The sequence below is a fragment of the Struthio camelus genome, chromosome W, assembly GCF_040807025.1.
Source record: "Struthio camelus isolate bStrCam1 chromosome W, bStrCam1.hap1, whole genome shotgun sequence".
In the NCBI taxonomy this organism is placed as follows: domain Eukaryota; kingdom Metazoa; phylum Chordata; class Aves; order Struthioniformes; family Struthionidae; genus Struthio; species Struthio camelus.
The window spans coordinates 44,047,108-44,062,526 of record NC_090981.1 but is presented as its reverse complement, the minus strand read 5'-3'; the positions used below and the strand labels follow the sequence as shown (position 1 = coordinate 44,062,526).

The window sequence follows — 15,419 nt, the reverse complement described above, 5'->3', positions numbered from 1 at the left end:
AATGAGATATGAACTTGTAATGCAATGACATTGCAAAGATCATTAGTACTAATACAGGATATGTGTGCGTAAGGATCTAATGTAGAAGTTGGGGAGTAGCGTTTTCCCGAAGTTAGGAGCAAAAGCTTCTGGCATATTTCAGTTAGTCCTACTTCCCGTAAGTCATTACATGGGTTAGGCACAAATTAAGGAGACCTAAAACAGGGAAGTATGAGAGAAAGTATATCTGAGGAAATATTTGGGAAACTAAATGGATATCGTTTAGAAAGTAGATGTCAGGAATGGAATATGAACTACCACAGGCATACACAAGCTGGAAATTTAAACAAAAGAAAGGAACTCTTCTAGTTTGAAGGATATAGAGCAATGAACAGTAATGGAGAGTTAGAGGAAAAGCCTTATGCTGGACATGGATAGAAGTTACTACATTTAGAGTAGAGCTTTTTTTTTTTTTTTTAAACTTGGGTGCTGTCACCCTAACACCTTGCAGCAGAACAATGATTAAGAGCATTTGAGGAGGGCCTGAAAGAAGATGTTCAGTGCTAGATACAGGCAAACGTGCTGTTCTGCAGACCAAGATGGTATGCGTGTCATGAAATAAAACGTTCATATCCATGGATTTGTTGCAAAATGATCCCTTTTATCACTTGCTTGAGAACAGTGGCAAGGAGAATATAAGATTGGTGAGTAGAAGAGGAGTACTGACAGGAGAAGCAGGAAGCATGAGAGAAGGTCAAAACATAGCAATCAGTTTTGTGTGAACAAAGAAAGGAATGACTCGTTATTACAGAGCTGACAGAACCCTAAATTTCCCTTTTTGTCCTCTACTGTAGTCATTAGGCCTCAGTGGGTCTTGACTTTGTGCAGTCATTTTAGTACTTGCCTAATGCTCAATTTGGAGTAGGCTCAGTGGAGGAGAACCTGCAGAAGATATGACTTCAGTTATAATTGCTCATTTGTAGCAATTGTGAGGTAACTAATCATTATGTAAGTAAATGTATTTTAATTGATACGGTTTCTTTTTCAATGAGTGTCCTTTAATGCTTCCACAACTATATTATTCCATATTAAACAGATTAAAATAATTCTTTTGTTGATCCTGGAAGCAAGGAGTAACTCCTGCTCTCACTTGTGCTATTCAAGACCAGTGATCAAAACTCAGTGATTTTTAACTAGCCCATTTACAAACAAGAAGCAAATGAAGTATTCCAGTTTAGTTTGGTATAACCCTTGGCTGTACTAGCATTCCCAGGCAGGGGAAAATCAGATCTGGCTCCCAGCCTCATCACAACTCACAGGGGTTATCGTTCTAAGCTCTCTTCTGTGATTCCCTGATGCTTTCTGCCTTTTCCACCTCTGCCTTTCCACCTGCACTGGTCCCAGAGCTCACCCCCATGATGGACACTGGGAGCTGACACAGAACATTGCACACATCACCTTACCCCTCATCTGCCCAGAGGTACACCAGCAGATCAGCACTGTTATCTCACCCCTTACAAGTGGAAATATGTTTTAGGCAACTGACTTTGTCACAAAGCTGTCTTTTTACATCTGTCACTCTTGACTGCCCAAATACATATTCTCTGTGGGCCAGGGTGTCTCATGTGGTGCAGCTGAGATCACTCCGGTGTAAATACTAATATGTACATTTGCTTTGAGGCAGAGAGAAGAATAAAATAATAAAAACAGTAGAAGAGTGGGAGGGCAGAAAGGAGAGTTAGTCATAATGGGAGAAAACGATTGCAGCAGAATGCCAAATAGCCCTCTGTAGCAACTGGATGAAACTAGTTGTAAAAACTCATAGGAGCTCCATTAAGAGTTCCAAATACAACTTTGTATTAGTGATTTGTGCCACAAAGAACTGCTGTAAAGGTAAGTGGTGATTAAAAAATGTTAATGTACAGAAATACTAATTTATTATGCACTTTTCCAGAAAATGGCTGCTCAGGGTATAAGGTGTACTAAGTGCACAGTCCCTGTACTGTCTTTGAAAGTGCTTTTCATACCTGAAATTATGAAATTCGTTATGAAGTTGAGAAATGTACAATGAATGAGACAAACTCAAATAACAATATGCCATTTCAGACTGGTTATACCAGTAATTTGATATAAGAGAGGGGACCCAACCTGCATAAATTAGAGCAGCTGTAACCACGCTTCTCTTTCAAATGCTACCCAGCGTTGTTAGCGGCCCCAGCACAGAGCTCTCTCGCTCGTTCTAGCTGGCATGAGGCAAAGTGGCGCTGTGCTGTAACTCTCAGTGACCAGGGGCTTCTCTTCCTCATGAAAGAGAGCAGGACTTGCTCAGTGCCAGATCCCATCAGCTGCCTTCCAAGTGCTGCTATTTCGTCTTTCCACCTGTTATATTTAAATAGCTTGTATGTATGGCAGCTCACTAATAATTCACATGCTCTCCGTGCTCCAGCAGCTGTTGCATTACAGACATTGCAGACTGGTGCTCCAGAGCAGAGGACAACTTTTGAAAGACTTTTCCCAGCAAGACAAGATATTCAGCTAGCATTTGCTGTTTAAAGTTTGTTGCAGATGATTTCACCTTGTGATCAGTATAGCTAGTTTGTATTTCAGTCTTAATGTTCAGTGTGAAAAGGCATATAGTGGGGGTCAGTACTAAGGTAGTACTCGTTCACACATAAAGCAGTATTATTTGTGAGCTATGAGACTGTTTAATATGGACTATACCCTTGAGCAAGTCACTGACTAAGTGGTTTTCTCCATGTCCAAAAGTTTCTGTTCTATAGATGAATTAGTGAAAAGATGGAAGAAAAGAATTGCTTCTGATAGTACACATTCAATCCTAACAAAAATTCTGGTTCTGGTTTTGGTTTAGTGGAAACTTTGAAGGGTCACAATTTCTTTTAAAAAAGCAAATTGACAAAAATAGCACATGAATGCCAGCAGAAGGTTAGACTGCTTTCTGTTTATAGACAACACATTAACATATTATGTATTTTCTCTGAAGGAAGTAGAAATTCGAAACAAAGACCTGGAAGGACAGCTGTCTGATCTAGAGCAACGTCTGGAGAAAAGTCAGAATGAGCAAGAAGCTTTTCGCAATAACTTGAAGACACTTTTAGAAATTCTTGACGGAAAAATATTTGAACTAACAGAATTACGAGATAACTTGGCCAAGCTAATAGAATGCAGCTAAAGAAAATGGGATTTCAGTGCCAATCAGCTTAAAGATGCACTGTCTCTCTTCATAGGACTGTGTTGGGCTCTGCATCAAAGTTGCACAAAATTAGAAAATGCTCCTCTAAGAGGGCTTGTTTTAAATTTGAGTCATATTTGAGTGCAAAATTTAGAACTCAGCTTGTAGCTAGTTGAAGAAAAAAACAACAAACAAAAAAAACTTGAATTACAAATTACCTCCATGTACATTATTGGCCATAGATAACTTGAAAGATATTAACAGTAATTGAATGCAATCCTTTTCTAATTATGAGTGAGGGAAGAATTAGCAGTGTCCCAGGTCACATCCCCTTTTTGTTTCAGACACACTATAGGTTATCTGCTGTTTTATTTATTTGAGATATTTAATTGCTGTGTTTTGTGCAAAAACTTAGTGATGACAGCCCTGTATTTTGTTGTAATCTTAATAATTTCTCAGGATACTTTGCACTGTGGAGAAGCAGTGCCATTACCAATTTATTCTTGCCAGGAGTGAGAGAGAGTTGCATCTTTAAATGAAACAAAGTTACTATACCTGCTTGTATAAAGTTCTTCCTTTGGGGTTTTTTGGTTGGTTGGTTGTTTTTTGTTTTTTTTTATATCTACACACACACACACACACACACACACACACACACACACACACACAGGAAGATACCGTATTTCTTTTATGGAGTTTACTCTGGTGTTCTACAATATTGTCCAGTGTAAGGTTTACTTTTTCATATGAATTCCATGTAATTACAGTGAGATACTATCTTCCACTTTATTATATATTTTGAAGCCAACCAATGATGGCAGGTGAGTTCCCCAAGAAAAAAAAAAAGAATTTTAAATGTCAAATTTGACTTGCACAGATAACAAGAAATAGCCAGTGATTTATTTTCTGGCATTCTTAAATATCAAATATATATGTTCAATTAACTGTTAACCTGTTTTGCAGGAGACTTTTTCATTATGTCACATGAATTTCAGGTTTTGTGGATAATGGCTTATGGGGAGCACTGTTTATAATAGGCATCGTTAAGGCCATAGAGCTTTTGCAAGGTTTTACTCGTACATTGAACTTGTCGAGCCAAGAAAGCTGTTTCTAGAAGTTTTGTTGTCAAAGCAAATTGAAATGGAGACATATTTACTCTTTTATGGGTCTTCATATCACATCTTTATTGAAACTACACCAGGCAATATTTTGAACTGTTAACTAAATGTTTAAAAACAGGAAATTGAATTCAATTATCCTCAGTGAGCAGGTTTTAAAGTTATTTTGGTGTAATTTTAACAGACTTTTGGCAAACACGCATTTCTTTATATAATAGATTTATTTAAAAAAAAAAACTATTTGAAAGGTAAGCCAAGTTGTCATGTGTCTTGCATCAAAGTACATTCTTGCCATAAATTGCTTGTAATGTTGAAGAGGGCTTTTTTAAAATGTATGAATAAGTGTCAGACTTCAGAGTCGAAAGATGCACTGACCTTTGTTTGCTCCCCAAATTAATTTGAATGTTAAACATGAAATCTAGCTGCTTATTAAATTTGTATAATACAGTTTTCTCCACTTAGAGACTGCTATTCAAAACTAGAAAAGATAAGTTTGTTTTTATGTGTGTACTGGATGTATACACATATAATACACACAGGTTCTCATTTATATTAGAAATATATACTTTATTTCTAAAATACATTTTTTTTTCTTTACTAGTGATTTATCAGGTGTCTCCTGAGCAGTCAGGAGAATGGTTTAGGTCAAGTTCTAAACCGTCATGTATTATACTGTATGTAACGTACACAATGTTTACGTTTTCTCCATATTTTTAGGGTATTTTCTCACCTATTTTATTTATTGAAGGGGCGGGGGGAGCTTGGTTCAGCGTGCTACTGGTTGAAAACTTCGTGGTGAGCTACATGTTTTTCATTTGATGGATTTTAGATGGTGATGTGTATAGCTTCATCAGATCCAGGTGAGAAGATACCACCAGGTTTTGATTTACCTGGGGATATTTGGGCCTGATTCTTCTGTCACTAGCACTGCTGTAAACCACATGTATCCCTAGTGATGTCAGTAACGTTCAGTTCGCATCACGTTTATGCAAGTGTACGGAGAATCTGGCCCACGAGTGCTCAGTGGATATAATTAGGACAAAGAAAGAATAAAAACAATAGAAAGTTGATGCTGGAATAAATGTAATATTATTTTTAATGATATTATTATTGACATTTTTAAAGATATGATGTCATTTACATGTGGGAGAATAGTGGACAAAAATATTTCCACTTAAATTTTGTGTATATGTGTGGTACATGAGTATTTCTATGTATACGTACACACACATATGTATATACAGAACATGGAAAAATTTAGATGTGCACATTTTTAATATTTTCCTATTGAAATTAAATTTAAAATTGGAAATTGATATTTGAGAATTTCTTTTCTCATACAGGAGATATGCTTCATTTCACTTTTTAAAATAATACAGTTACTGAGGGCTGCACCTTTGAATTCCCAAATAGTCATCAAACATATATATATATTGGATAAGGTGGACATACGTGCACATATAAATAAAATCCTATTACTGAGAGTACCTTAAATGTTCATTTACAGTAGGTGAGTGTTTAGAAATTTTAATCTAAAGTTCATATTTAGGTGGCTATACCTACTGGAGCCTCTCCACTTCTGTTTTAAGATAATAATTTGCCTATTTGAAACATGACTTTTCCCAGAGACAGGTATTATGCACTGTATTTATGTTTAGATGAATATATATATATATATATATATATATACATCAGAAAAGTTTTGAGTAGTATAGCCTGAAAATGCCAACATGAACTTGCCCAGGAGAGGAGAGCAGTCACATTGCGCATAACTTCTTATATGGCAAGTATGAAGTCTTGCAGAAAAAAAGGGCAGAAGAATTTTTTAAAAACTAACAAAAATACCCAACAAAAAGAAAATAAAAATCAAAAATACAGGTTTTATTTTGAAATACACTTGCTGTTCTCTGGAGAATGTACTTTTTCTCTTTATTTTTTTCTTAACTCTTTTCCAAGTATGTGCAAGTGATAGCAGCAGCTACCTTAATCTTTCAGGTGCTACTGGATTTTGCATTAGCGTGTTATGTTGTGAAATCCTGACTTTGACATAAAAGATTTTTGTAAGTATATCCCCACCTGGATAGTTAGTTTTTGGAATGTCTTGTTCATAATCCATATGCCGCAATGATCCAGAAACTGCATTTTTCTATGTGGAAAAATTAAAACATGTGAATTAATCTATCTGTTACAGACTGGGAATTCCTTTTCCTGGCTAATATCCAGGAAAAGAGGAGAACAAAATGAACTGATAATGCAGAAATCATTGTAATAAGGTCTCTAAGAAGAAACGTTTTCAGGTAAAATATAAATAAATAAAGGGCTAAACCAGATGCAACACAAATAAGTATTGCTTAATGCTGTTGGTGGCATTCCCAGGATAATTCTTTTAAAGAAAACCCTGTGAGAATGAAAAATGTGTCAATTAAAGATGAATATTTTGGGGTGTTCCTTTTCAGTTGTCAGTTGTGGAAGGTTTCTGCTTTCTGCTCATTTTTCTACCAGGAACTAAGTTCAGGTTTAACTTAAATAAGGGTCTGAACCTCAATTTTTTTATCATCTTTTATATTCTGTACTGAAGTGGCTACTGAACAGCATTCTCTGAACACCACACTCCTTAGGAAGTTCATTTCAAAGACAAAATCAAAACTTTTTCAGAAATACATCATGGAAGAGGAATGGAAAAATGTTAAAATCTGCAGAACTGTGAATGTCAATAAAAGCAGTTAATTTTGTTGATTACAGAAATCTTGGATTAGATTGAGGCCAAATGTAAATCTGATTTGAAATCAGCTATGGATGTCAAAAGGCAATTAAAAAAAAAAACCACCATCAAGAAACATTGGCCCAAAGTGTGTGTTCTCAGTAAGTGAACATGCCAGTTAAGTGCACAGTTGCATACTGATTTTTTCAGGAAAGGGACCTAACTGTGCAAAGCAACGTTCAAATTGTCTTGTTTACATTTTCTTAATAATGCTGCATATGTGCACTACCTCTGAATGGTGCTAAGCAGAGAACATATCACTGAATAATAGATTTTTTAAAAATCTCTATTTTCACTTGATTGATAGCATTAGTTCCTTGCTTTACTTCACCTATGTCAGATAAGTATGATTAATTTTACCCATTATGTTAAATGTTTAGCAACAATGAGCAGAGATTGGGGATAGATCCTGGATTCCAGTTCAGCTAATCTCCCCTGTCCCGGCTATGCAAGGCAGCCAGAAAGCTGGGACAACTCTTTCTATCACAGTACCATCCACACAGCCGAATCTCTAGATAGTGCAGTGGGTTCTTGCACCATGTAGGGTCTCACAGCTTGCTCATCACAACCTCTCAGGGACTTCTAGCTGCCAGTACTGCCTCTGTGCTTTCGGCAGCTCATCCTAGGACCAAAGAAACACAAGCATAATTATAGCCACTTTCTCCCTCATAGCCTGGTCTTACATGAGCAGAGCTCAGCCGGAACAATACAACTGGCATTTTGTGTCATTTTCAAATGTCAGTTCTTATGCTGGTAGGCATGGGAAGGAGGAATAACCTTCACAGAAGTTTTAGATTTCGGAGAAAAAAAAACAGTCTTCAAAAGGATTCCCTTCCTTGGCACTGGTAGCTCTAAGATGGGCAAGAACGGTTTGTACAGCAACAAACAGAACTGCGGCTGAATTGTGCATCAACAACAAAGGGTTTGTTAAAAGGGGTCTTGCTTTTCTTAGGTCTTCACATCATGCTAATATTGAGCATATCCAGCTTGCCACTAAACCCTACTACCAAATGGGTGCCAACAGGATGCCTGCTATAGGCTTCTCAAGAGCAGGATTAGGTCTGCTTTATAACCACAGCCAAAGCTCTGGCACTCTGCAAATCCCACTTCCTTTTGTTCTTTTATCTTCACAGCTCTAGAGATCTGCTATTGGTATGAGTTATCTGTAGTAGTTGAAGACACTTCCTAATTTCTTTTCTGCCATTAGTGCCTATCATCCCCTGTGGTGTTTGAATAACAAAGTTCTGAGCTGGATTTAGGGATTTTTCTCTTCCTTTCTTTCATTTTGAAGTAGTTTCAGATCTTGTGCGTCCCTGCTCTGGGGATTCTCATCTGATTCCTATCTCACTGCCTGAATCCAGCAGTGTGTCAATCAATCACTTTTGCTTCTGCTAGACCCAGAATAGCAAGCCAGAAGTTTTCTTGGAAGAGAACTTGCATTTCTGTGACTGCAATAATTTTTGAAGAGGAAGAATTTTCCCTGTAAATCAAGCAGGAGGCAGAGTGCAGAACCTTCACAGACAATATGTGCATCCAGGGGCTAAGGAGAGAGGAAGAGCTACACTGACAAGGTATGTTTAAATATAATCTGTGTCTGGGAGTTCCCCCTTTTGAGCTAACTTAAATATGGTCATTTAGATATTTGCAAGCTAAGTTTTTCAGAGTGTGAACAATCATTAAGCTTCTCTGAGTTTGGGCTGTATTGGGTTGTAAGGAATTCTCTTTAAACCAGAAAAGGCAGTAGGAAGCAAAATCATCCTGTTGCAGTTCCCTGCAAAAGCGGCATTACAGCCCTTAACCAGTAGATGGAAATGTAAAAAAAGAATTATATTCGTTGTATCTGAATATACTGTTCTTTTATAATTCCAGCAGTGTCATTTCTCAGTAACCCTCAGCAGTGTAGGAAACCAGAGAGACATATGGCTTAAAAAGCAGTGAGAGGCACAGCACTTTAGCTATCTCATCCTTCATGAGAGGAGCCAGGATAGTAATGTGTAGCTGAGCAACAGAAGTATGTATGCATCCCGTGTGGGCATCCTGCCCTGAGGTCCCTGCTTACACTTCCTCACTGCTATGCATGTGACAGCAACTTACATGTGGCTGTATTTACTTCACTCGCTGCCTATACCAGAGGCATCCCCAGAGGGTTTTGTTGTTCTTTGTTCAGAAACTCCTGTCTCTAGTTATAGCACCAATATTACCAATCCAGTCCTTTTGCTGCAGAGCACTCTGCATGCAGCAGGAGACAATGGAGAGAGAATTTTATTCAACAGATCAGAGAGAATCAGAATAATGTCCTGGTTTGATATAAGCACCATTTGCCCACCTCTTGGAAAGGGAAAAAAAAAAAAAAAACATTATTTTGGGTAGTCATTGTTATCATTTAGAAAGTGCTAAACGCTAGATTGGAAAAAAAAAAAAAAGTGCCTTCCTCTCCACACAGGCACATCAGCAACTCAAACCAAAAGCACATAAAAGATAAACGTAGGTGCAGCGGTGCTGCCCATTGTGTGTCTGAACATTTCTTACCTCAGTGAAGGAGTCGGGAAAGCCAGAGAGGCGAGGCAGAAAGGAAGCATCAGGCATATTGTAAGCAAGTGTTACTGGGGAATGCCAACACAAAGTATTTTGAGTCAGAACTGGCCAAAACAGTAAGCAAATCAAGTATTTTCAGAAGACAGGTGGTTTGTATGCTCTTTATTTATGATGACTGCATTGCGGAAACAGTTGACTGACTATCAGCAATTTCTCCTAATAGAAAATTCCTACAACATTTGTTTGTTTAACACCTCAGGTTACGATAGAGTAATGTGTCAGGATTGGCAGACTGTTTTCCGAGGGAAGAAACTTAGCTAATTTTCCTGCTAAAAGAAAGGGACCATATGCCAGGCAACAAAAATTCTGGTCAAGCCAGAGGATTTCAGTGAATATCTAGGCTAGGGCATAGCTATGTTGTGCAAAGGAATTAAAGCAAAATTTGGAAATGTTGCTGAGCGAACATGTACGTAGGTTAGAGCAAATCACTGCACAGCAGGTACAATGTGTCTGAATTAGATTGGGAACTCTAACTACAAGACTTCCAGTCTGCACCAGCAGGAAAGGTAAGTAGTAGGCTGTGCTGTAGGTCCAAAGGCTTTCTGGGAAACTGAGAAAAAAAATTCACCAAATTGCAATAATGAAGCTGTTAAAGGACCTGCGTATCGAAAAATAAGATCCAGAAAGAAACCAAGGCATTACAGACCACAGAGAAAGTCAGCCACACGGATAAGCAATCAGGCACACCAGAGAATTTGCGTACCTCCAGACGTAGCAATCACTGCTGTAACCCTGGTGGAAAGGAGGACTTACTTGTAGGATAAAATGACAATGCATTAAGCGATTGAAGCTGGTCTTACAGCTCAGGAGTAGCCACTAAGTGGCTGTGGAATTTGTCACAACATTTTAAAAATCACTCGTGATGTGTTCCAACCAGACAAGGGAGCCACTGCTTGAGGAAGCCGGAAACTAACTTCCACTATTGCAGTAAGTATAGCTTGGTCTTATTTTAGACAAAAGCTGGCATGGAAAATAAATACTTGGAAAAATAAATAATTGGCAATAATGGCAATAGCAGTGTTGCAGGGGATCATGCCTTCTTTGCATGAAGGGTCCTGAGAGATATACATGAAGAAATTTTAATTTACAGTATTTCAGCATTTTTACAAATTTATGGGGTTTGGGTTTTTTTTTTTTTTTTTTTTTTAAGGAACCAAAATAGGACTTGCTATTGCAACAACATGCTGAGTGAATAATGGAAATATCTTACACCTACTCTTGGGATTCAGCTAGTTTCCTCCCATTGGGGGGGGGGGGGCGCTCCAAACGGAGCAGGCTCTAAATTTTCCATTGTTTTAATGCTTTAACCAAGCTGGTAGTGACACTACCAAATGCTTTACTAATCAAAAGAATCCTTCATATCTGAGTAGCCACTAGGCAATTTCAGCAAATTCTTGCATCTGGCCCTTGTAAGGCAGAAAGAAGTTTGATTTGTTGGTCAACTGGTGGTTGGGAGCAGAACCCAGCTTTAGGCCGAACAGTGACTAGTCTGTTGACAGATGCTGGTTGGGCTGCAGAATTTCTGTTTAGCGAACAGTTTCTTTTTTGCAAATTGAGAGGAAAAGCTGAAGGTTTTTGTTTGGTTGGTTGGGATTTCTTTTGTGTGTCTGTGTGAAACAGAAAGTAGCAGCAATTTGGGTCTGTAACTGAAGCTAAGCAAAGCACATCATGGTATGCAACCTGCAGCAGTGGTTTCAGGGGAACCCCTAAAAATGTTGCCTGAGTAGACGCTTTTTTTTCCAGAAAAGTGACACAATGCATTTACTGAACAGAAATGTGGTCTATCATATCAAGCTTTTTTTTTTTCCCTAAATAATGGGTACTTTTGATTGAGGAAACAGAGCAGCTTACATTCCACCTTTCTCCTGTCCTTTCCCAGAACTGATTAACTCATAGTATGTAAGCGCTGAGTAGCAGTCTGTTATGTTGCTTCTCTTGATCTTCTGGCCATGAGCACCTGTGGCAGCAACTGAATGGTCAGACCTCTCAAAGGGTGCTTTAATTATCAGAGGTCAGCCCAACAGGGTCTATGACAGACTGCTTAATTTAAAGAAAAGATTGGGGGTGGGGGGGGGAGATGCATAAAAGACTGTTGTAGAGAGGATGGAAGTAATTTGTTCAGATAGCAGTAGTGGGCAGGATGAGATGTACTGAGATTATGTTTCAGCTAAGTGAACTATTAAGAAAAAAACTATCTACCAGTAGGTACTGGAATGGATCATTTAGAGAGGCTGTGATCTTCTATCAGTATAGTCTTTCAGGAAACTATTATAGGAATGATAGAGGTATACATGCTCCCGCGACAAAAGGCTATGCTATGTGTTGCGTTGGGTTTTTTTTGTTTTTTTTTTGCCCCCCTCTCCCCAGTATATCATCAGAAATCAAGAGCAGTGTTCAGTGGTTTCTTTGTCGAATTGTTTTTGCAGGTCTCAGTCCACTCCAGCAGTCAGTTTACTCACAGCATTTGGGTGGATACATTTATATGATGCTTCATATAAATCTGATTCATAAAACAGCTGTTGTGTTGTTTAAATTGTGCAGTTAACATGCATGGCAACTTGAGCATGCATTGATGACTTTGTAAGATAAGAGCCGAGTTACATTCCTACAAAAATTTAATGGGATTAAAATAAAATCTCTATTGAGGAAAAATATAAACGCTTTGTATGAATTGCATGAGTCTTCACTTCTTCTCATTCCTGTGACTTTCAGACAATAGTATACACCAAGGGAGGGAGGGATTAGAGCAGAAGTTTAAGATAAAAGAATGAAGTAAACCGTAAGTTACATTTGAAGGACCACGAATGTCTTTGACCTCATATGAGCAGCACAGGGCATAGTGAGAGGTTTCAGAGAAGTCAAGTCTACTGTCTTTAGTGAGGAGGAGAAAGAGTGAAAAGAAGATATACAGGTAACTATTTCAGTCACAAGAGTCTCCAGTAAACATATCCCACACACAGCACATGCCTATAGCAGGAATGAAGAAGGGAGGAGAACGCAAATGCAAGGACTGGTCTGAAAGGTAGAGCCTGATTTTTTTTTAGCTAGAGGTTTGGTTGATTAACGAGAAGAGAGTGAACCCCTAGCAGCCAGACAGCAGCTGCAGCGGCGCAGGTAACGCTCTGTGCACGATTTCATCCACTGGCCGTTCCTGTTACATGCTGAGACAGGGCTCCAAGGGAGATGCGTTATCCTTTATTTTATTAAGCTTATGAATGTCTAGATGGAAAACATGACAGCGCTGTAGCTTTGCATAAAGTATAGATAAAGGGACAGAACTGAGAGTCTAAGAGCAAAGGGGAAAAAGACAGGAAAGCATCGCAGTGGTAATAAGACAGGTCTACAGTTCTGCAGGACAGAAAATTGGGCAGAGGCTTGCAGCATTTCTGTGAACAAGACCGTTTATGTTGCAACGCCGGTATAACTGAGTGGTAAAACCTTTGAAATAGTCTTCTACTATAGTGCAGTTTATATCAGCAAAGTGATGCTTCTAACAGGTGAATTAAGTGGCCTACATGATACACTGAAGTTTACACAGGACATTTTACAGTTGGGTTAATTACATCCATCATCCCTGAAAGATATAAACATGGTGGCAAAACTCGGTAGCATTAGAGCTAGATAAGCTATTGGTCATGTAAGCAGAAAGCTCAGGCTTTGCTCTCGGTGGCGGTTTGTTGGTTCAGAATTACCCTAGAAGTCCAGGATTCTTGTGAGCTTCCTTCCTACTCTAGGAAGAGTTAACATTTGCGAAAGGGGTTTCTCTCGGTGATGGGAAGCAGTAGGAAGTCCTGCTCAGGAAAGGAACATTCCACACTTTTTGACAGAAGAGATGTGACACTTTAAACTCACTTCCCATTTTCAGTTCTCTCCCTTCCCCACACCCTTCTGCTGAGCATGAACTGGTGTAAAAGAAACTAACCCTAAACATGCCAATGATTTCTGTGAGAAAGAGATGTTGTTTTGTAAGTTTGAGGAAGACTGTGGCCCAATGAGGATTTATTTACAATGTACCTTTCCTTTACATCTGACATGTAACTAATATGAAAATAATAAAGGGTGGTTCTACCCATCTCCCATCTTCTATGTGTTGTACAAACATTTAGGCCTTCTTCTGAGTAACTAACCACTGCCTTCTAAATGTGCTTATTGATTTAGTCACTAATTTGCAATTCCAATACATGCATTAAATATACTTCCAAGCTGTTAAGAAAGAATACTCGTAAAGGTTAAGTTATAAAATGCAGCTACTTAGCTACTCAAGCCAAGTACCAGCTGAGCAGCACCAGCTGATGCCAACAATCATTCTTAAATGCAAGTTTACTCTGCAGAGTAGCTGGTGTGGAGACCTGCACCACACCAGGAGCGATCACACACATTGACGCACAGTGAAAAGCACTTAGGAACTGCCCCTTGTTGTAAATATAACCCTGATCTTTCACAAGAAAAGTCACAGTAATGGTTAAGAACTCACTAATTTCAGGCATTTCACACATTTCCTACTGGTTCTAGCACAATCTGAAATTAATAGCACATGCCATTATCATCTGAACTGAAAAACCATACTAGAAAAACTGAGACAGACCTGGGAATATTATTTTTTGATAAGACATTTTGCAGTGTACAATTGTACAACCTCTTGTTTCACATTGGTTTTAAAAATGTGAAATCATATCATAGCTTTTTCCTGTTTTCTCAGGATTATATGTGCAGAGAAGTCCCTGTTCCATAAATACACAGTTTATTTTTTTTCTCAGGTTAATGTGTCATCTGTGCTTAAGACTCTTGCCTACACTGACTTACCTGCAATGTAGTTCCTGTACCAGGAACACAGGAGTGAAAGGAAAAAGAGGCACAATACAAACATATTCCTGCACACCATGAATATTTTCAATAAGGTCTATGTCTAGATTAGTAATACCACAAAATAAATATATATTTTTTAAAAAAAGAAAAAAAGAAAGAAGAATAAAAAATAGAAAATAAAGAAAATAAAAGAAAAAACAGACAAATGTAGTCTGAGAAATGATCAGCTGTGTATTTTTGGTTTCTTTTCCCCCCAGAATAAAAAGGTAAAACTCTTCAAAACACTCAAAGTTATTGTATAAATACAGTGCGTTACAGAAGTACCCAGCATGACGGCTGTGTTCAGGCTGTCACAATTCTTAACCATGGAAAATGTCAAAGACCCTTTTAAAGGCACTGTCCATAAATTGCACCAGAAATCTTTCTGACAGAAAGGCCTTGGGGTTTTATTTGCATCTTTTTAACCAACTCAAACCAGCATTTCATTAGGTCAGTTGACTATCTCCTCCTGCTAGAGTAGCTGGTAAAGTCTTAGGGGGTGAGAGACTCATGTCTCTCAACATGCAAACACTGCAATACAACTTCATACTCACTCTGGCGTCACAGAAGCCCCAGCCAGAACTGCACCTGCTGTACTTGAAATCAGAAATAATGTTCCTAGACAAAAACAATGCAATTTATACAGTAAACCTCAAAGGCACATTTAACAGAAAACCTAAACTGAGGTTTTATAGATGACGTATTTTCAAATCTTTTTAAGATATGAGTCCTTCATATGCAATCTCGTTTGCTTTTGAATGATTATATTGTACATATACAAAAAAACAAATTGGAGAAGTTAGATGTTTTGGATTTAATCTTTTATGTTATCATTGTTACTCATCTTTTTAAATTAAGTGATAGCATTTGGAGGCTTGCTCTTTCTTCATGTTACAGTATTACCACTAGTTAGCTCGAAAAAGGTAAGAGA

At 38.1% G+C, this 15,419-nt stretch overlaps 1 protein-coding gene across 5 annotated transcripts in view; it reads left to right on the top strand.

Moving 5' to 3' along the window:
- LOC104152957 (homer protein homolog 1) overlaps positions 1-12,301 on the top strand; it is a 127,767-nt gene extending 115,466 nt beyond the window's left edge. For all 5 annotated transcript variants that reach the window (XM_068926443.1, XM_068926445.1, XM_068926444.1 and 2 more), the window contains one exon: positions 2,981-12,301. In XM_068926443.1, coding sequence (XP_068782544.1) covers positions 2,981-3,169 — 189 coding nt within the window. In that variant the 3' untranslated portion in view covers positions 3,170-12,301. The remainder of the gene's footprint in view (positions 1-2,980) is intronic.
- The last annotated feature ends 3,118 nt before the right edge of the window (positions 12,302-15,419 follow it).